At 45.5% G+C, this 23,218-nt stretch overlaps 1 protein-coding gene across 4 annotated transcripts in view; it reads right to left on the minus strand.

Annotated features, from left to right (window-relative positions):
* MTUS2 (microtubule associated scaffold protein 2) overlaps positions 1-23,218 on the minus strand; it is a 379,312-nt gene that overhangs the window by 36,661 nt on the left and 319,433 nt on the right. For all 4 annotated transcript variants that reach the window (XM_040266725.1, XM_040266722.1, XM_040266724.1 and 1 more), the window contains one exon: positions 13,943-14,009. In XM_040266725.1, the coding sequence (XP_040122659.1) occupies positions 13,943-14,009 (67 nt within the window). The remainder of the gene's footprint in view (positions 1-13,942; positions 14,010-23,218) is intronic.

A 23,218-nucleotide genomic window follows, 5' to 3' on the forward strand; every position in this document is an offset into this window, starting at 1 on the left:
GCATGGTGCTGACTGCCACCCTCTGTCCCATAGTCTGGGTGGCCGCATTCCCCTTAATTGCCCATGGGACGAATAGAGACCAAGGGGCTACTGGGTAATACAGTTTAATCCATTTGATGGTGACGACAAATGCATGGCCAGGGTATTCTGTTTTCTCCATGGGACTTGGGGCATTTTCTCTGAGGTTTCCCTAGACTGATGATTATGTTTTATTTGTTGTTCGGGGGTTTCCTGCACAAGAATGAAGGTTGTTGTTTGAAATCCATAGAATCTAATTTTTAAAGAGGTGTGCATTTCCCCATGAACTCCTCCCAGCCTCTTGCTGTCTTACTTCCAAATATATCAAATCAACCCCAAGGAAAAAAGTGGACCACCTCGAATTGTTTCTGCCCACTGATTTTAGGCACAGACACAGAAGAAGTTAAGATTTTAGGCAATTTATAATAGCCCAAGAGTATTTTATGATAAGTAGAGATAATTGTCTACTACCCTGGCTAGACCCTGTGCAATTTTCCTCTGTGGATATCCATCTCTTAATGTGATTCCAGGCCCAGGCAGATTTCCATAATTTCCCTTTTCCTTCTAAAAGGAGAGACGAAAAGGACACAAGTAGGACCTACTTCCAAGCAGGTAAAACCTGAGGACTCCCTAGACATCAAGAATGAAGGAGACAGAGAGGCAGAGTTGGTAATCACCTCCACTTTCTAGGCTGACTTCCTCTGCAAATTTTGGTGTCAACAATGGAGCTTAAAATTGTGGTTGAGCCTACTTGTCCCCCGTCTCCTCTTCTTTTATTCAAAATACTCTTTAAGTGTTAACAGAAATGACTGCCCAGCTGGACATATTACCCTTCAGTCTCCCTTGCAGCTCTGTGGCGTCACGTGACTATCCTTAAGTCAAGGGATGTGAAGAAGTGACGTGGCAACTTCTATATCAGAGCCTTATGAGGGAGCTGCCTGCCCTCGCTCTGCCTTCTTCCCCCTCCCTCAGGCTGAAACCTGGGGCCTCTCCTGGGCAGACAAGGACACAAGAGAAAAATATCCCCTATCTTATTTATTCCATTGCATCTGGGTGTCTTTCTGTTACAGCAACTTAGCCTGTACTTGAGATAAATTAGGACTATAACAGAAGTGGTGATCCGGTTTTACTTTGAAGTAGAGAGTGTGGGGTAGAGATTCCCAGGGGGCGCTAGTGGTAAAGAACCTGCCTGCCAATGCAGGAGACGCAAGAGCTATGGGTTCGATCCCTGGGTCAGAAAAATCCCCTGGAGGTGGGCATGGCCACCCACTGCACTATTCTGGCCTGAAGAATCCCATGGACAGGGGAGCCTGGTGGGCGGCAGTCCACAGTGTCGCACAGAGTCAGACATGACTAAAAGTGACTTAGCATGCACGCGCATAGAGAGGGTGGGGTAGGTGGAGATAACACGAGCTGGCCTCAAAGAGGTGAAATGCCTGTGGCTCACTGAGAGGTGACCTCAGGAGAGAACAGGGCTAGAGACAGGGACCTGGGATTGTGCAGCTTAGGGGCAGGTGAAGCCAGGCGGGTAGACTGGGATCACCAGGGAGACAACGGAGAGTCAGAAGGAAAAGGGGCTTGGAACAGCGTCAGGGACAAACATTTTAAGGAGAAAGTCACTAGCTTAATTTCACACTCCAATCATTCGCCCACGCCCTCTTTTCCAGCTGATTACAAACTCTTTGTATTCTTGGATAATAGCATACTGATCTCAAAATAAAACACCTAGAATACTTTTATCCAGAAAAGGCATTCAAATTTATCTTAAAAATGACACTGTTAAAATGCTTTATATCTTAGCAATATATTTGCTTTCAGTTTTTTGATATTCGTGGCTGTATACTTAGGCTATCCTGACTCAGTACCCAAGTCTTAGAAACCAGAAGACAGACCAGGAACACAATGAAGATTGGACTATGGCAGACTTGAGGTGAAGGGGGCGGCTGCCATTCAGTAAAAAGACAAACCACTCAACAAAAAATGGACAACAGAAAACTCACAGAAGACGTCCACAGAGCCAATGAGCACACAGAAGTGCTCAACTTCCTTAGTGATCAGGGAAACACAAATTAAAACCACAGTGAGATACTCTTCACAAACTAGAACAGCTAAAACAATGATAATAACAATGATAACAATGACATTACCGACAATACCGAATGCTGGCAAGGTTATGGAGGAAGTGGAATGCTCCAAAATGTTTGAGGGATGGTGTAAAAACGGAAGAGCCATTTCCAGAACTGTCTGGCAGCTTCTCCTAAAGTGAAACTCACATCTATCCTCTGACCCAGTCACTTCTCGTGAAGGGACTGAACTGAGAGAAATGAACACGTATCTGTCCACAGTAAGACCTATGCAAGGATATTCACAACAGCCTTATTTATAAAAGCAAAACGTGGACAAAACCCAAGAGTGGATAATTAATATTGGCATATGCACGCCAAAGGCACACGAGTCAATAAAAAGGGACAAAGCACTGACAAGCTCGGTAACGTGGATGAATCTCTCATATGCGGCAAAAGCACCCAGACATAAAAGACTGTCTGCTCCCATTTGTAGGAAATCCAAGACCAGGCAAAACTAATCTGCGGGGACAGAAATAAGCAAGTGGTAGGGTGGAACTGACTGAAAGAAGCCTGGGGCAAATTTTCAGATGATGTAAATCTCCTATGTCTTGTTTTGGGTAGTCATGATATGAACGTAGTCATAGATTCAACAAGCTCAACACTTAAAAACAGAAAGCTTTTAAAACAAAATGAATAATCTTGTGTATTTATCCACACATTTACCATTTTGATAATCTCAACTCTTCCTGTAATTCTAAGTTTCTATCACTCATAAAGAATGTCTTCTTTGGACATTAAATTCTGATGTTTTTAAAACATTATTTCAGTCCTTCAAACATGTCATTCCACCGGCTTTGTCTGTTTCTGATGAGGTTAACTGTCACCCACATCCTTGTCCGCTGTAAGTGATGTGCGTCTTTATCTGGTTGCATTTCATGTTTCCTCTTTATCTTTGGCCTTCAGCAGTGTGACTACGATGTCTTAGGTGTGATTTGTGGATTTGTATTTATCCTGTTTGGGGTTCATTGCTTCTTGAGCCTGCAGTTTGTTCTTTAACAATCAAATCTGAGACATCTTTGCACATCGTTAAAAATTTATTTTTCCTCTCTCTTCCTTCTTCTGACAATCCAATTATGCATCTGTTACATTGCCACAGGTCCCTGACACTCTGTTCATTTTTCTTTTAATCTTTTTTCTCTCTGTTCCTCAGATTGGATAATGTCTATTGATTGTCTTCAACCCACTGACCCTTTTCCCCTGCAGTCTCCAACCCACTGTAAAGCCCATCCAGTGAATTTTTCACTTCAGAGATTTACCCTTTGGGCTCTAACATTTCCAATTGGTTCTTTTGTAGTTTTCATTTCTTTGTTGGGCTTCCCCATCTGGGTTACTATGTTCCTCACTTTCTAGAAGTGGTGAACATGTTTGTAACAGTTTTTTAAAATGTCTTGTCTGCCAGTTCCAACATCTGGGTTACTTCAATACCCATGTCTATTGCCTACTTTTCGCTTAATTATGGGTTCCACTTTTAGTAGGTCTAATTTTTAAATGGACGGTATCTAGAGGATGGCTTCCCAGGTGGTGCTAGTGGTAAAGAACCCGCCTGCCAATGCAGGAGACATAAGAGACGTGGGTTCGATCCCTGGGGCAGGAAGATCCCCTGGAGGAACGCATAGCAACCCACTCCAGTACTCTTGCCTGGAGAATCCCATGGACAGAGGAGCCTGGCGGGCTACAGTCCATGGGGTTGCAGAGTCAGACACGGCAAGCAACTTGGCATGCGTGCGCACACACTGAAAGGAGCGTGTATTACTTGAATAGGCAGGTAAATTACCCTTGACTCCACCAGACTTCGATTTTACCCTTTGTTAGGGTGGGTCCACTCAGTTTTCCTAGAGACCCTCATTCTCAGTCCTGGTCCTCACTCCTAAAGCCTGGCCTTTCTTGGGTCTTGAGTCGAGGTGCTCAGCGAGGTCTCTCCGCCCTGGCTCAGCTGCAATTCCGTCTCCCTGCACCACACCATGTCTGGTGCCTCTACTCAGCTCATCCTGCAGCGGCTGCCCTCTGCCAGACCTCCCCAGGCATTCGATGCCCACACTTCACCTCCAAACACCCAGGAACCCCCCTCTTCCCCATGCAAACTCCCAGGGCCTCCTCTGCCCAGCTGACTGCTCTCCAGTGCTCAGTCCCATGACTTCCAGCTGCTTTAATCGCCTGGAACTGGTATCTGCTCCTGCAGCGCAGCAAGACAGTCAGTGGTCACTGCCGGACCACCTCTCTGGGCTGTGGTCTGGTCAGTGACCCCAGGCAGGGAGTCGGGGCCAACAGGGGGCTCAGAGTGATGTCCTCATTTTTTTTTTTCAAGATTTATGTTTTCATTATTTACCTGGCTGCACTGGGTCTTCATAGTGGCAAGTGGGGTTTTTTTAGATGTTGCATGCGAACTCTTTGTTGAGGCATGTGGGACCTAGTTCCCTGACCAGGATTGAACCTGGGCCTGCATTTGGGAACACAGAGTCTTAGCCACAGGTTCACAGGCCTGTGACATCCATTGCTTAGAAACAGCTGCCTCATATACTTGGTGTCTTACAGCTGTGTACAGTTTACCATAACTAGCTGTGTGAGGTATACTGTAACTAGTCCAATACTACTGTTGTTCAGTTGCGAAGTCATGTCCAACTCTTTTTGACCCCATGGACTGCAGCACAGCAGGCCTCCCATTCCCTCACTATCTTCCAGAGTTTGCCCAAGTTCATGTCCGCTGTATCAGTGATGCTATCTAACCATCTCATCCTCTGCCACCCTCTTCTTTTGCCCTCAATCTTTCCCAGCATCAGGGTCTTTTCCAATGAGTCAGTTCTTCACATCAGGTGGCCAAAATATTGGAGTTTCAGCATCAGTCTTTCCAGTGAATATTCAGGGTTGATTTCCTTTAGGAATGACTGGTTTGATTTCCTTGCAGTCCAAGGGGCTCTCAAGAGTCTTCTCCAGGACTAGTTACTCTACGAAGGTTGGAAGCAGGGCAATGAATGCATAGTTGAAATAAGCCCCCAGGTGGCTCTAACAGGCTTCCATCTCCCTCCGTGGGGAGCCCTGGCTAAGAACTGAGGTCCCAGAAAAGAAAGGCATGCAGATAGCTGCCCAAGGCTATCTCAGCGAGATGCCATTATTATTTATAGCATACTATCGAGTCTGGTCCACTAAGACATCTTCTGATTACAATTTCAGCTTTCTAAGTAGATCTGCTTTTAAGAAGAAATATCATTTCTCACTGGAAATTAGTAAGTTGGGATTTCTGTGTTCTACATCGGGCTCTAGTAAACCTAGTTAAAAGGTGTTTCCTTGAAAGTCAAAGCCATTCTTGTTGCACTAACAGTGTCCACACTTAGCAGCCGGCTTGGTCTCTCCATCTGGAATCATACTCCTGATTAGCTAAATTCTGACCAAATTCTTCATTAACTTTTGCTTTTCTTTTTTTTTTTTTTTTTAAGAAAATAGATATGTTAAGGAGCCCAGAGACCATGATCAGTTTCATTATCACTGAAACCTGTTGTGTCTGTACATGGTTCCTTGCAGTGCAGAATTGGTCAAGTTCCTTGCTCTTCACCAGAACTAACCTCCTGAAGACCTGAAGTTCAGCTGAAAAACTGCAATTCTGATAAAAAAAAGAGTGATCTGAATATAACAGACGCATATACTGCAACTTAAGTATTGTCGTGGTTGTTTAGTCACTAAGTTCTGTCCGACTCTTTTGTGACCCGTGGACTACAGCCCATCATTCTCCGTCCATGGGATTTCGCAGGCAAGAATACTGGAGTGGGTCCCATTTCCTTCTACAGGAAACCTTCCCAACCCAAGAACTGGACCTGCATCCCTTCCCTTGGCAGGTAGATTCTTTACCACTGAGCTGCCAGGGAAGCCCAACTTACATCATTACTTTGTTCAAATTAATGCCAAATACAGTAAATTGATTGAATCTGCCTTTTGGTGGTATCTGTGGATACTTGAATGAGTGAGAATAATTTCATAATGGCATTGGAAAAACTAAGAAAAACTAAGTAGTCAAAAAAAATCTCCAAAGGGAGAATCATCGAAGTCTAATAGTCCAAACACTGCTCTGCTTTGTCTGCAAGTAGTTTAAAGAGTTTCACAGACAAGCTCATTTGCCCTTTTCCTCTGGTTAAGGGATCACCCCAGGAAAACACATCTTTACTATTTTTCTCATTTCCCAAACGAGAGATTAAGTCAAGGACTTCACTAACCCTGTTGCTGTAACTGATCAAGTGTAGAAGAACCACTTCCTTCACTGACTCCTTGATTTCCTTTAAGCTTAGCTGTTTTATCCCAGAAGCCTTTCCTAGACCCCTAACTGGGTTACAAACCATCCTCTGAACTTTCAGACCTCCAGCACCTTACTCAGCACACTGGGTTTTAGTCACCCGCTTATGCATCCGTCCCTCCAGTGCACAGATGTCCCCTGAGCTCAGAGACCACATCACACCCATCTTTACTCCTGGCACACTCACAGGTGCATCTCCTGGATTTCAATCAAATTTATAAAATGAAACAATGACATAGTTCAGACTTAATGTGCTAACAAGCTCTGGGCTGGGGCTCGAGATACAAAGAAAAATAAAAGGGATCTATGTGACTGAGAAACTCACAAAGAGGCGATGATTATATTTGCATAATTTGTATGTGATTGTCTGACATTTAAAGCATTATGTTTTTTTGCAAAACTGCTCTTTGGCAATTTTCAGGTTAAATCTATAGAGCATGTCACATCTTTTTCTTGCCTTTTCTTATCTTTCCCAAGACACCAACTGAAATCTTACAATACAAAGGCAGCATGCTATGGTCATGGTGGAACAGGATAAGGACCCAGCTCCATTATCCTTAATAGCTACGTGATTTGGGGTTTGCTATCATTCTCTAGAGCCATGATTTAGCCACTGTTAAAACGGTGGTTGTTTTATCTACCTTACCTATCTGTCCCTTAGGGTTGTTGTCAGGATCAAGTGAAATAATACATGAAAGAGCTTTGTAAATCACACACAGATCTAAACATTATATTTATTATGAAGTCAAAATTGTGCAGAAGCAGCTGACTCCAAGTTTCAAGAAACTGCTTGTCCTCTGGTTATTTTATGGGCAGCCCTTAGTATCTTGACTTTTATTCAGTCAATTCAGGTTAAGAATTAAAACCACAGATTTTAAAATATTAACATATATCAGAAAAGGTTATCTTTATTCACAAAGGAGCAAATGTTTTAGAGGATCACAAAATAGACATCTCCATATAAAATAATCAGATGGTGCTATACACCTAGCAACCTTAAATAATTTTATAAATATCAAAAAATGTGCTGCTGCCAATTGGAATAAATCATTGTCTTTAAGAGAGTAGTTCTGTGGAACTGTAGCTGATGGTGTACTTTCCATGGCAACCAAACCCAGTCTCTGGTACATTTAAGGGAATTTGTAGTTTTGATATTACTGTGCATGGTTAAGCACCTGTCTGAGATAGAAACTAAAATAACTTTAGAAAATTACATTTACTGGGATAAAAATCTAATCCTGGCAGCTGACATCACTGATTTGAATTTTTCCCAGCTCAGAACATCATTTACTTACAGGAAGGCCAGGTTAACTTCTGGACCTCGTCATGCTGAGTGGTTATCTTGCAAAGAGAACAGTATATCTGAAGCTCTATAATCACACTCACATTTCTGACATCAGACTAGATCAAACCTTCTAAATAACACTGCCTGCTCTCCGCCATAGAACCTAGAACAGTGATAGTTAAGTAGTGAACATTAATATGTATTTGGGTACCCCCCTGACAAAGTTGCTGAGAAAATTGAGTGAGAAGATTCAACTCCCCTGATCAGAGACAATCGTGCATTCGACAGATTTTGGGTTTGTGCTGTCGCTGAATCCAACATAAGCTTCTAATTTACTTTGTGGTTTCCTCTTTGACTCATGTGCTAGTTGTATGTTAATATCCAAGTATTTCCAGCTTTCCAGTTTATTTTCGTGTTACTGATTTACAGTCTAATTCTGTTATAGTCCAAAATGGTCTGTATGATTTCAATTTTTTAATATCTGCTGAGGTCTGTTCTATGTCTCAGAGTATGACCCGCGTCGGTCAACATTCCACGTGTATTTGAGAAGGATGTACATCCTGTTTGTTATCTGGAACCTTCTGTGAATGTCAATTAGGTCAACTGGCTCAACTGGTTGATAACTGCTACTCAGGTCTTTTAAACGCCTGCTGGTTTTCTGCCTGCTCATTCTCTCAGGACTGGGAGAGGAGTGCTGAAGTCTCCAGCAGTAACAGTGGATCTATTTCTTTTAGTTCCACCATGTTTTGCTTCATCTGACTTGAAGCTCTATTTCTAGGCACGTAGGTATTCAGCACTGGTATGTTTTTAGGTGAACTGACTCCTTGATCCTTATGTAATGGCATCTCCATCTATAGTAACAGTATTGATCTGAAGTTTACTTTGTGTAATATTAACACTGTTATTGTTGTTTAGTTGATAAATCATGTCCAACTTTTTTGCAACTCCATGGACAGTAGCCCGCCAGGCTCCTCTGTCCATGGGATTCTCCAGGCAAGAATATGGGAGTGGGTTGCCATTCCCTTCTCTAGCGGATCTTCCCGACTCAGGGATCAAACTCACATCTCTTACATCTCCTGCAGTGCCCGGCAGGTTCTTTACCACTAGTGCCACCTGGGAAGCCTGGTGTTAGCATAGTATATCTTTTATCTCTCTTTTTACTTTTAAATATCCATTCCTTTACATTGGAAGTGGATTTCTCTTAGGCAGCCCATAACTGAATCTTGCTTTTTTATCCAATCTGGCAAATTGTCTTGTCATTGGTGTGCTTAGAAGAGATATTTTTATACATAAGAAAATGTGCATTATTTTTGCGATCCCAAGATTAGTTATTTTTTCTGAGGTGCCTTCTTGGGTTTTGCATTTCAACTTAGATTTTTTAAAGCTGTGAAGGGAAGGAAGACAACAGAATCTAATCTGAAACCTAAGGGAATTAGCATATACTGTGCCCCAATTTCCTGCCAAACATGGTGCTCCGTCCTTTCCTCTCATTCAGCTAGTGTGACAAGCACTAGGCTTCCATCTTACTGACGGAGGAAAGTGAGGCCCACAGCACAGTCTCGCCTTCCTCCATAGCAATAAAACAGCTAGGCAAAGTCACCAAAGACGGGCACAACTCCAAGTCCTTCTTATGGCTATGTTTGCCCTGTGATTTAGAGCTGGGCAATGAGATAGAAATTCCTGGAAACTTTTTTCCCAAGGAAAGAGCTGACCTACTGTCTCTGCTTCTTTGTTCATTCCCTCTTCCATCCCATCTGGAGTAGAGATGTGATGACCAGGTGGCGCCTAGTACTGACCACAGCTACCCTGGATCACTAGGAGAAGCACCACTGTCTTGGGAATAGGAGAAGGCTGAGCTGTAGGAAGCCTGCCCACCCTCTCTGTGGACTTAGTGGAACAGAATCACACCTACCCCTGGGTGCTCGCATGCATGCTCAGGTGTGTCCAACTCTTTGTGACCCCACAGACACAGCCTACCACGCTCCTCTGTCCATGGGGATTCTCCAGCAAGAATACTGGAGTGGGTTGCCATGCCCTCCTCCCGGGGATCTTCCCGATGCCAGGATCAAACCAGCATCTCCTGCATGCAGATTCAATGGATTGGCAGGTGGGTTCTTTACCACTGAGCCACCTGGAACTCCTCCAACTTTTATATAAGGGAGAAATAAACATCTACCTCGAGTAAACTCCCATTCTTTAGGAGTTTGTTATTTGTTCTTGAACCCAATCTTATCAGCTATAGCTTACTGATGAATTAACATAATTATACTCTAACCTATGTCTGGACAGATTCATACTAGCATCTTTCATCCTTCTGTGTGGAAGTCACCTGATGTGACAAGCTGACTCATTGGAAAAGACCTTGATGCTGGGAAAGATTGAGGGCAGGAGGAAAAGGGGGCAACAGAGGATGAGATGGTTGGATGGCATCACCAACGATGGACATGAGTTTGAGCAAGTTCTGGGAGCTGGTGAAAGACAAGGAAGCTTGATGTGCTGTAGTTCAAGGGGTCGCAAAGAATCAGACACAACTTAGTGACTGAACAACAACATACAGAACTGGAAGAAAAAGCTATTTTATTTTGTTCACCTGATTTTTTAATCTATTAAATTAAAAATTATCACCAAATGTGATGATGGTGCTGGAGATGCTGTGGTAAAATCACATACAATGAGTAGAAGAATTCTAGACTTGGGTTTGAGACTTGACTCTGTAAACACTAGTTGTATGCTCTTTTGGAAGTCATTTAATCTTTCTGAGCTTCAATTTCCTATAAGAGACACCAGCACCTACTTCACAGAGCAATCTGAATGAATGAATAAATAAAACATATCACATGACAGAGCTTGGTAAGTACTAAGCATCTGGTAAATACAAGGGATTATGATCATAAATTGGAAAACACATATTCTGTATAAACCCTAGGAGGTAAAATCATCTCACAAATACACTTACAGTGGGGTGTATATATGTAAGCTGCTAGTTATAAACAAGAGCAAATTGAAAATTTCATTCTATTTAATAACTTAAGAACATAATAAATAACAATTCAGTGCTTACTATCACAAACTTAGATTACTATCATACCTTTGTATCAAAGCTCTTGGAATTCTTTAATATGTTTTTATTTCATGTTACAGAAAACATTCAGTATTGTTTGCTCTGTTTCAATATGCCAACTTGAATCCAAATGTAGCCTTAACCATTTAGCTTCCTGTACAACACTTGAGAAGCTCTGCCAGAATGACTGCTTTATTAATCACTGCTTTCGGTTTTAAAACTACATCTCACATCGTTTCTAAGGTTTTCGGGTCAGACGAAAAACGCAAGTGCGAGCTAAGTCACTTCAGTCTGACTCTTGGTGACCCTATGGACTGTAGCCCGTCAGGCTCCTCTGTCCATGGGATTTCCCAAGCAAGAATACTGGATTGGGTTGCCATTTCCCTCTCCAGGGGTACCTCCAGGGATCAAACCTGAGTCTCCTGCATTGGCAGGTGGATTCTTTACCACTGAGCCACTTGGATAGCTCACCTGGCACACACTAAGCACCTAATAAATAACTGTTTAATGAATGGATGGACTGAGATTAAAGAGAACTAAGCTCTTCTTCTTGGTCCTTCTTGCAGGCATCCCAGCTTTAGATAAAATATTTGACCAAGTCTGGATTTACTGATCTCTCAAATGCAGTGACTAGACAGACTGTAGTCATTAAGGCCTGGACCTCCATCACAATGGGATGACTGTGCCTGCTGCAGAAAGGTGCTCAGAAAGCTGTTGAATGCAGGAGGGATTCTCTATGTCTGGGCAGTGCCTTGCCCAGGTGCCTGGGCTAGGTGAGGTAGCATAATATACTGGTCTTTGTCCCCTGGAGTTCCTAAAACCCTTCTGAATTCCTGGGTGACAGGAGAGTCTCTCATATTTATAATGAATCCTTCCGTGACTGAATTTATGCTAAGGAGGTGACTCCCTGAGGCACCTAGAGAGCCTCAGGACGGGCGGGTCACAGGACAGACCAGGCCATCAGAGGGCTGGAGCTTCCGGGCCCCCTCACCAACCTCCAGGGAGAGGGGGCACTGGAGGATGGGTTATAAAAACTCTTGAACAACGGGATTCAGAGAGCTTCCAGGTCGGTGAACATAGCCAGGTGCCCTCTTCCCTTCAAAGGAACACCGCACAGGCCAAGATACCAGAATTCATGACTTTACAGTTAGCGGCTGGTGCCCCCACCCCTTGTCTTTCCGCCTCACAGATGCCACCTCCACAGTGGCGGCTCAGGGACTCACAGCTAAAGCGCCCTCTGGAGCCGAATGCGGGGCTGAATGGCCTTCCTTTCCCCACACCCCGTGGCTTTTTTACTCGGCAGGTGAATTCTGGTGCTCCTCTTGGCACTAATGCAGAAATCAAAGAAGACTTCCATACAAAGCCCCAGCATGGTCCCTGAGGGGTTCCTGCTGCACTCAGAAGCTTCGGGAAAGCACAGAGGGTAAGAGCACTGGGTTTGGTACATTTCACCCACTGGGTCGGGACAGACACCTGGATCTAACGTCTGCCCGGGGGAGCAGGCACCTCTTCTGAGAGGCACTCACCCCACAGTGGAAGAGTTTGTCCTCCATCTTCAGACTCAAGGTATTACACACCTCAGAGCTACGAGTCACCTTGCAGACTGCCCCGTCATCACTCTCTTCTTTAATCAAATCTCCCTGTGATGAAGGGGAACCCATGGACACGGACATGAGCCAGCTCACTCTGCCAGGATCTCGGTCATTTCCTCCATAGCTCAGGAACCATCCGAGAGCCCGACCATTGCATGAGAGAGACACGCGTGTGTGGACTGGGGCTTCACCGGAGTCCCTCACCAACACTGCCACTTCTGGTCCTGTGCACCCATCCCTCCGGCTGGGGTGCCAGGTATGGGCACCGCACAGGTGAAGCTGGGGAGGGGCCATGACGTGAGGCCTTCCCCACAGGACTGCTCCCCTGGGAGGGGAGAAGAGGCTACGGCCGCCCTGTCTCGATGGTAGAGGAAGTGGAAAACTCATGGTGAAGGAACAAAACACAAATTTTAATGTAAAAATAATGGCTCAGATGCAATGCAGGAGACTCGGGATTGATCCCTGGGTGGGGAAGATACCGTGGAGAAGGAATTGGCAACCCACTCCAGGATTCTTGCCTGGAGAATCCCATGGACAGAGGAGCCTGGCGGGCTACAGTCCATGGGGTTGCGAAGAGTCGGACACGACTGAAGCAGCTAACACTTTCATTTCTGAAAAGAAAGGGTGGGCGAAACTGAAAATCATGACCCCATCCACCATGCGTCCTCGGAGCCCGTGTTCTCCAGGGAAGTCTGGCCTCCACACTCAATGCCTCACGGCTGACCCCAAAACAGGTGCCACCCACCTAAGATGGATGGGCCTCTTCAAGGGCCTTGCTGGCGGAGGAGGCCACACCTGCACAGATGGGCCGCCCCCAGGACCATAATGGATGGAGGAGAATCACTTTTCATAAAGAGAAGAGCATGCCGAGGGGACTAGGTCATGTTCATGTCACCTCTGCTGGAGTAAAGGATCCCAAGAACAAAATGGGATCAAGTAGTCAGAACGTGGCAGATCCTTGGTCTGACCTATGGCCAAGAGTGAAAGTTTATGATGGAAGATATCCCAGGGTCTAGGGGTCATCCCGTCACTGGCAAGGTCTCCTGTGGTTCAGCCAGAATGACACCATCCTATCGGCCAAAGAGGAGGAGTTTTGAGATGAACCCTAGCATTGTTACAGCCATCCAGATTCACATTCTAGATCACAGAATGTTTCACGGCAGGGTGAACAACAGCAGGAAGCATCTTACCGGGAGCGCTCCAGCTACCCACCAGAGCTGAGCTACTTCTAGGAGCTGTGCCTTCCCCCGGGCAGAGGGAGGGGTCACACGGGGGCTGCGTGTCACCCCACACACGGCAGATGCAGAGATGCGCTGCCATCTGTGAGAAGCGGAGTCAAGCCTGATTAGTTCCACTGTGAACTGTTAGCAAGCTGCCTTTATGACAACAGAGATGCTGCAGAGAAATCAATGCCCCGCCCCCAAGACTACAAGAACCCGCCACTGCTCTGGGGAAGATGCTCCCATCTGTCCAGGCAGGTCTGCTCTGGTTATTACTTGAGACACAACTGCTTTTGTTACACGTTCACATACCAGGAAAAAGACACCCTCTTCCCATTCCTCAGGCCAAGGCCCCACTTACCAACTTCATCCCTGATGTTTGCAAGCTCGATTGACAGCTCTTTCTCTTTCACAAGGGCACTTTCACTCTGAAAAAACAAAATGGACACCGAGATTCCCCTTGTTTGAGGCTGGATAAGGACTTTCACGTGTTTAATTAATGAATCACATTAAGCAAATATTTATAAGTCGAGTCCTTAAGGAGATAATTTTCTCATTACATAAGCACATACAAAACTTACAAAGCCAAGTATGACTCATTTATTTGTACCACATTCAAATCACAAAGCTTGTCACAGAATATTAATAGTACCCTATAGTTGCACTTTTCTCTATATTATGCTCTGCGGGTATCAACCTACAGTAATTCTCTGCATGTCTACACATTAATCTACTGTTATATATTATTTTACATTTTTAATTATTGTCACTATTAACGAGATTTTTGACCATGAAAATGCCAACGCCATAGCTCTCTGACAGACAGATGTTTATTTTACCAAGTCTCCTTAAACTTACCCTTTTGTCCATACATGCATGGCCAGCTACCTCATGAACACTGAACAGAAAACCTATTTCTTTGTCATAAGATCAACACCAAAATTAGAGGTCTCCAAGTATTCTGTTCCACTCTGTGCATTGGTAGAAGAAGAGGAAAACTCCCACTTGAAGTATTATTTACTGCAAAGAATGCCATTTGTCACTAAATGACTGCTTACTTGTTTTCAAATCAAATTCCTACTACGACATAAAACAGAGAAGCAGTTGAAGATATGAGTCAGGATCAAGACTTACATTTGTTATGATTTTATTATTAATAATAACTAGGAAAGATGCAAATTCTCTTCCAGTGAGAGATGCCAAAAATACAGGCCTTCAAGAAAAGTTTCTTTCACTCTGTAGAATGCACACCCAAGGCAAACATTTCCCAAGAGGGAATTTTGGCTAAAATGGGTACCAAATATCTAGCACAGATATCATCAAGGCTGCGTGAACACTCTTTCTTTCATAACCTCCTCTGACTTTGATGTCAGCACCTCCAGACAATCTGGGCTGAACGAGAATAAACAGTCGTCACGATTGTGTCCCTGTGTCTCCTGCATTGAGACCCTGGTGACATGTGAGCTACTCTGGGCCCATGGCAGGGTCTCAGGTCGTACAAAGGGCATGTGCTAAGCAATACCAGAATTTCATGCCAAAATAAAACTATTTACCTCATAAGCTGAGAGCTATTTTAGTCACGAGCATTAACAGTGATTAAGTCACGGTTCTCTTGAGACTAATGCAGCAACGATATACCCTTTGGGGGACAGTGGACCCCATCTCAGTCGTGTAGCTCCCGCCTCCCACCCCAGCCTGCAGCATCCCTGCCCTCCCGGAATTTGAAGGCAGGAGACCACCTCTGAGAGCGCATATCCTTCCAGTGCCACGCCCACTGCACAGGGTTATCCTGATAGTTAAATAAATTAACACAGGTCAAGCAGTCAGAACAATGCCTGGCACTTATACCCTCTATACAAAGCATTACTTGTTATTACAGCTCTGCCGTTTCCTTTGATTTTATGTGCAACTGGATGACATCCTACAGATAAGAGGTGCTTTTCCATATTGAATATCTGAATGTGTTCAGATTTTGCATTTATCTCTTCTCTCTCTTTTTTTTTTAAAGCACCTTCCTGGCTCTGTTGTGATTCTACTCTAAGTTCAAAGACTAGAGAATACAACACAGGGAAAATGTCTAATCAGACTGATCACAGGGACAGGTCCTTGTTCGAACATCAGCAGAATACAGCCAGCTGACTTGTTACTACAAATTAAGAGAGCCTGATATTCCAGAGAGGGTAGACTTCAGTATTTACTCTAAAATAATCTCAAACTACTGAAAAAACTAACTTGTTTCTGCTCCTCCAATATCTCCAAAATTGCTTCAGTCATGTCCAACTCTGTGACCCCATGGACTGTAGCCTGCAGGCTCCTCTGTCCATGGGATTTTCTAGGCAAGAATACTAGAGTGGGTTGCCATTTCCTTCTCCAGGAGAACTTCCCAACTGAGGGATCGAACCTGAATCTTCTATGTCTCCTGCATCAGCAGGCAGGTTCTCTATCACTAGCGCCACCTGGGAAAGAGACATTTTGAATTATATCCCTGGTAGCTCAGCTGGTAAAGAATCTGCCTGCAATGTGGGAGACCTGGGTTCTATCCCTGGCTTGGGAAGATCCCCTGAAGAAGGGAACAGCTACCCACTCCAGTATTCTGGCCAGGAGAAGAATTCCATGGACTGTATAGTCCATGGGGTCACAAAGAGTTGGACACAACTGAGCAACTTTCACTTCACATCCTCAATTTGAAGCACAGTCAGAGAACTGAAATACTAACCTCATCAGAACAGAAATAGCATCACTCACGATTCACTCTGGAGCTGCTGAGAGTTGCAAAGACTTAGTTGAGGTTGCAAACAGAACAACCAGAACCTAACAAAAAATCCATAAACCAACTCTGACTGCTAACCCAAAGCCAAGGTTTCCCTAGCTCCTGCCTCAGCCCTGGGATGAAGCCCTGGGTGGATGGTACCCGTACGTGGATATCCCTCATCACCAGCCACCACACCCCACTTTCCAGCCATGGAAGCCTCAGGGATATGGGCAAGGAGGGGCTTGCAGGTCCAGGGAGAACAGGCCTCAGGTAGAGACGGTGCTGATGATGTGGGCGAAGATCCTCAGACTGGAGTCCCTTGGATGAAAATGACACGGACATGTGTGGTCAGGCCTGCTCCACCTATCTTTGCTTGAGGAGAAATGCAAATGAGGGAGCGAAAGAGAAGAAGGGAGAGAAGAAAGGGAGGAGGCGGGAAAGGAAAAGAGATGCAGGGCAAACAGGAGGGGAGCCAGTGGGATGAGAGACTTGCACCCTCTCCATTCTGGGAAGCAAAGATGAGGATGATCAATGAGGATCCATCCTGCCCTCATGCCCAACCTTCTGCAAAGACAGATGACCCAACCAATGGTCTCAAACTCATCAAACAGCTCATCAAGGAAGTGTCAGCTGCCAAAGAGAAGCAACAAATCTGATGGCTAAAAAGTCAAGGGGAATAACTAAACTCGGGTAAGGTGTGATGATTGTGTGTCTGCTCATTCGTGTCTGACTCTTTGCAACCCGTGGACTGTAGCCCGCCAGGCTCCTCTGTCCATGGGATCTCCTAGGCAAGAATACTCGAGTGGGTTGCCATTTCCTTCTCCAGAGGGATCTTCCCAATCCAAGGATGGAACCTGCATCTCCTGCGTCATCTGCATTGGCAGGCAGATTCTTTCCCACTGAGCCACCTGGAAAGCCCATGCTGATTACTACATCAACGTTAACACTGACCTTGATCAACACTGGAGGTCAGACCAGTCAATCCTGAAGAAAATCAGTCCTGAATGTTCATTGAGAGGACTGATGCTGAAGCTAAAACTCCAATACTCTGGCCACCTGATTGGAAGAACTGACTCCTTGGAAAAGACTCTGATGCTGAGAAAGATCAAAGGCAGGAGAAGGGGATGACAGAGGATGAGATGGTTAGATGACATCACTGACTCAATGGACGGGAGTTTGAGCAAGCTCTGGGAGTTGGTGATGGACAGGGAAGCCTGGCATGCTGAAGTCCATGGGGTCACAGCCGGACATGACTATGCAACTGAACTGAACTGACCAAACACTTCCTAGACACCAGGCACAGCGCAGGGTAAGTCTTTTGCTCACTTACTCCTCCATATATGGTCAACCGGCTCCATGGTTTATCTTCCACTCTGGAGGACAAAACTGAGGCTCCATGGTTAGGAAATAAGCCAAGTAACATGCACAACTACCCAGAAGTGGAGAAGCAGGAGGTTCAAGCCAAGGTCTACACTCTTCATCAAACACTAACACAAGGAGATTCTTCCTCCGACCCACACTTATAAAGACCCAATATTGACACCTAAATCACACTGATCCTCAGCTTGGATCCAACCACAAGTTACCAGCAAGCTTTCTACATCTAACTGGAGGACAGGCACTGCCAGACCCTGAAGACTCTGCTTCACTGAAAGTATTCCCTGGCTACATTCACATCCCACCCACCCCTGCTCTCCCTGCGGGGGTATTTGTCCTTGGTGTGGATTTGTCGGTTGCACTTCAGTGTGTTTCCATTCCAGCCTACATGGGGCTGTAACTCCTGATAGGGTGGCTGTTTAGCTTTTCCTGGTCAGCTTTCTCTGACCCTTTCCAACCGCCTCCCCACGTGTCCCTGCTGAAGACACTGGCACAGCTCTGCTCCAGGGGGCCGGCCAGAGCAGTCTAGCTGAAGCCCTTCTTCCTTAAGTGCCTGTTTTTGAAATGACATCAACTCTTCTAATTTATGAATTCTCTGCATCAATTAAGTTCCTCTTGGTTTTCTTTAAGCCAAACCAGAATGACGTGATGGAATGAGTCAACAGCTTGGACTCCGGGGAAACTGCTCCTCAGGCGGGATGAGAACCTAGAGGGAATTTCCACTCTCCACTCCCTGCCTTGTAGAGTCACCCTCACCCTTCGTGGCTCAGCAGAGCCCAGCATGGCCTGAAGTTCTGCTGAGTTATCAGGAGTGAGGCTGCCCCGAAGGTTCTTTTGGAAAGACTCTCACACACCATCCTCCTTCCCCCATCTTCCACCCTAAGCCAGATCCGGGTTGATGACACAGCGGACAGCTGAAATACGAGCAAGGTCTCCTCGATGGGCCAGCATTAGATTAGTGCTTCCCTACATGGGGACTGAGTGGAAAATTCCTCACTGGTGCCAAGCACATGAGCCCCTGCTTTCACTCCAACAGGCTAAAAATAGAGCTCAGTATTAGGCATCCAAGCTACCCTAATGATACAGTCCAGAAATCGCCAGGTCCAAGAAGGTTGTTCCTCTAAAATGACCGTTTACTCCAGGATGGGCCTAACTGGAAACAGGACGCTTACAGAACCTTCGTCTTGGCCTCATGGTAGGAGTGTGTCTTTTTAGCTGCCTCTGTGATTCGGCATGTCTCCTTGGCACTCTGAGTCCTCTTGTGCCCCCAGCATGGCCCGCTGCACCCACAGACAGAATCCCAGAGGCTCCCCACCATGAACATCTCAGGCTCCCCGCCACCACTCACCCTACCAGTCTGCTACAGGGAAGCCCAGTTTCTCCTTAGCCATGGCACTGCAAACTCTTGGGGAACACTGCCCTCGATCTGTCCTGGTTACAGAAGCCTGGCAAAGTATACAACCTGTTCATCACTCTGTGAACTCCAAGCAACTGAATGTGCAGCCAAGCCCCAAGCAAGCCTGCCACACTCTTTTATCCTAACATGCCTGGTCAACCAGAGCTGTCTGTTTAGGCGGCTAGTGCTGCCCGTGTGAAACTGCGGATGACAGGAAGTGAAAAAGCCCATTCTTGTTAGCATCACCCATGTGACCCTCCCTTGGGCATCAGCCACCTAAGCCCCTCCCCCCATTAGGAACCCACAGAACAGCCTGGTTTTTATTAAAATTGAATATATGTGTTTTGAATGATCATCGACATATAAAAGGTTGAGTGAATCTGAGGAGTTTCACCCCAACTGATCTAGAAGCAGGAAATGTATCCAACATAACACACATTTGCTGCTAAGTCTGCTGCTGAGTCGCTTCAGTCGTGTCCGACTCTGTGCGACCCCATAGACAGCAGCCCACCAGGCACCCCCGTCCCTGGGATTCTCCAGGCAAGAACACTGGAGTGGGTTGCCATTTCCTTCTCCAATGCATGAAAGTGAAAAGGGAAAGTGAAGTCGCTCAGTCGTGTCCGACTCTTAGCGACCCCATGGACTGCAGCCTACCAGGGTCCTCTGTCCGTGGGATTTTCCAGGCAAGAGTACTGGAGTGGGGTGCCATTGCCTTCTCCGTGACACATATTCACTGAGTGCCTGTTATGCAACATGCTTTCCTGATGGCTCAGGGGTAAAGAACCCTCCTGCCAATGCAGGAGATGCAGGACACTTGGGTTCGATCCCTGGGTCGGGAAGATCCCCTGGAGAAGGAAACGGCAACTCACTCCAGTCTTCTCGTCTGGAGAATTCCATGGACAGAGGAGCCTGGCGGGCTACAGTCCACGGGGTCGCAAAGAGCTGGACACGACAGAGCACACATACACACCGCTGGCAGGCAGACAAGCCAGGCAGGATATTTCTGCCTTCAAGAAGCTGAGGAGTCTCCCGAAGAGTCAGTAAACAAACAAGTAATTACAAAACAACATGATAAAACTCAACTAGGCAGGGCCAGCCAGGGGACTTCCTGAGACCAGAGGATGGGTAAGCAGGGGGCTAGGAAAGGAGCGCCCCAGGCAAAGGTCAGGAGGGCCAGTGACACAAAACTGCACTTGGGCTATTTCTGGGAACCCCTGTCACCCCATCAGATGGGCCCTTCTTGCCAAATCTGCCTCTGGTCGGCAACTCTCCCGGAAAGAATGCTTGACCAGCTATAAGCCTGCTGATGAAAACTTCATAAAATTCACTGTGGTGCTGAGTGTTTTTGTCAGCTTCCTCCTCCCCACCTAATATTTCTTTAAAAAGGACATATGTATGTACATTTAAAATATGTATGTTGTTGTTCAGTCGCTCAGTTGTGGCTGAGTCTTTGCAATCCCAAGGACTGCAGCACGAAGTCCATGGACAGGCTTCCTTGTCCTTCACTCTCTCCTGGACTTTGCTCAAACTCATGTCCATTGAGTCGGTGATGTCATCATATACATGCATGTATGTATATATATATATGTGTGTATATATATATTTAACTTTAAAGATGCCCAACTAAACTTCCTTATCTTTTTAGCCTGCTCTGGAATCAGTGTAGATCAGGAAAATTTGATCACCTGAGCTGGGTCCCTTTTTCCCAGGCTATACAAAAGATCCTTAACAAGGAGTTAAATTTTAAAAACCTATAGCATTCTGGTATTTGAGGAAACATCCAGATCCTTTTTATTGTGAATTTTCGAAACCCAAAGTGACATACCTACACATGTAATTACAAAGAGCTTAAGGGAATTTTTTTTCATTCTTCCACAAAACAATATTGCTTCTCACCCATGAGGGTTTAATTCCACATGGAAAAATTTTGTCTTAATAGGGAAACATTTTCTTTTATATTTCAAAACAAACGAGCCACCAGGTGACGTCAACAGAAAACGTTAAGTCTTCAGTGTTGCTCTCATACTGCCTTTGGTGAATACAGCATTCATTTTCAATATTAATATTGTGAAGATGGGCCGGATCCATAATATAGCACTGTGGAAAGTTCCTTTGGGAAGTGGACTGACCTTTTATTCATTTCAGTTATTATGGCTTTAAAGGAGCACTGATGCCATGCTTTGACTTAATCAATAAGTACTATTTCTTTCACATATAATTAGCACAGGCCACTGTATTTTATGTCTGCTTTTCTACTTGGAAATGAAATTTAATACAGACCAGCCGAAGGGAAAGCATCATTCATGTTTAATATTCTTAAATACATGTCAGTGTCTACTCGTGTGGAAAATGAGCAAGGCCGTATCTGGTTTCATAAGAAATCAGATGAAATTTCAAGATGCATCATTCCAGCCTTTGCCCTTGTGCATGTTGGGGTGTTGGGCTTCCCAGGTGGCTCAGTGCAGGAGACACAGGAGATGCTAATTTGATCCCTGGGTCAGGAAGATCCCCTGGAGGAGGAAATGGCACTGTACTCTAGTATTCTTGCCTGGGAAATTCCATGGACAGAGGAGCCTGGCAGGCTACAATCCATGGGGTCAAAAAGAGTCGGACATGACTGAGCACGCATGCATGCTGGGGCATTGGTAGCTGGGAAACATCTAGCTTACCTAAGAGGCTGCAGTTAACAGGGGGGTGTCAGCCCACATGTGGATTACCAAGGAGCAGTTAGGAAGGACAAAGACTCAGGGGGCCCAAGGAGAAGAACGTGAACTCAGAGGAGTAAGGCTGGAAACTTCTGGATTCCAGAGCAAGCAGAGGGAAGGAAAATTAGCCAGAACCATGATTTTTTTTCATCCATTTATGACTCATGGAAGAAGTCTCTTGGCTTTTCTGGATTCTATCTTCTTTTAATGACCTTCCCCAATTTATTACTGTCCCATCACCTGAGCGTAGCTGGGAGAAGCAGTGAGGTGCCTTCCCCTAATTCACACTCCTCCTAAGAATTTAGAGAAAAGGGAAGTTAGATTAGCCTCTGAGATGACAATCAACATAGAAAACATCAGGGTAGAGATATGCAAAAAGTGAAAGTTAAGTCGCTCAGTCGTGTCCGACTCTTTGCAACCCCATGGACTGTAGCCCACCAGGCTCCTCCATCCATGGGATTCCCTGGGAAGAATACTGGAGTGGGTTGCCATTTCCTTCTCCAGGGGATATTCCCAACCCAGGGATCGAACCCAGGTCTTCCACATTAGAGGCAGACGCTTTAACCTCTGAGCCCCATATGAGGCTTTGAGATATGCAAAGTAAGCCCTACAGGGACAGAACTGTATCTGAAGCAGCAAGAGAGGGGTGAGGTGGGGCAGGGTATATGTAGTAGAAGCAAAGCTATGGCAGCCTGGAAGAGGTGGTCACCAAGGCCAGTGACAGTCACACATCACACGGCCTCCCGGGTAATCTCAGGCTGGGGGTATTGGGACCTGAGGGTGCTGGATGCCTAAGTAATGTAACTTGTTGGCTCAGACTCCATCCTGATCAACTACCTCTTATGAAGCTAGACTTTGACTCTAAAAAGAAATCACCTGTTTAATCAGGCTTGTAATCATTCATTTGCTTATCAGTTATAGTTCTTATTGTTAAAAAATGGGCTGGCATTCTAGTTGTACATCTAGTTGATTTCCCTTAGTAACTCAACGTTTCTAAGAAGGACCAGCTCTGGGAGGTGACCGTATGTGCAGAGTTGCTGGCTTCAGCCTGGACCACACTGAATACACCAGTGGACGGACTCCTGGGGCTCCATCTGGGCATCCCAGGGGGCTTCACGGGTCATAACTTTCCCTTCCAGATACCTGTGGAATGAGTCTCTCTACAGACTGGCTTCCTGCTCAAATCCCAACACGGATCCCTATCTCTTCTTAACTCAAGTTAAAAATCAGCCTGGGTTTCAGCCTGGTAAACATTCCCCAAACTCCCTATGAGCTTGTGTGTACCAATATTGACTCTCACCTTTCACCCACGTGGGCTAAAACATCTTTACTCCAGTTCCCTTTGCTTAGAGTTACCATCATTCTCAAAACTCGACCCCATTTCTCAACATGCAAGTCATGATCCAC

This window comes from Oryx dammah, unplaced genomic scaffold (genome assembly GCF_014754425.2).
Source record: "Oryx dammah isolate SB20612 unplaced genomic scaffold, SCBI_Odam_1.1 HiC_scaffold_24, whole genome shotgun sequence".
NCBI classification, from domain to species: domain Eukaryota; kingdom Metazoa; phylum Chordata; class Mammalia; order Artiodactyla; family Bovidae; genus Oryx; species Oryx dammah.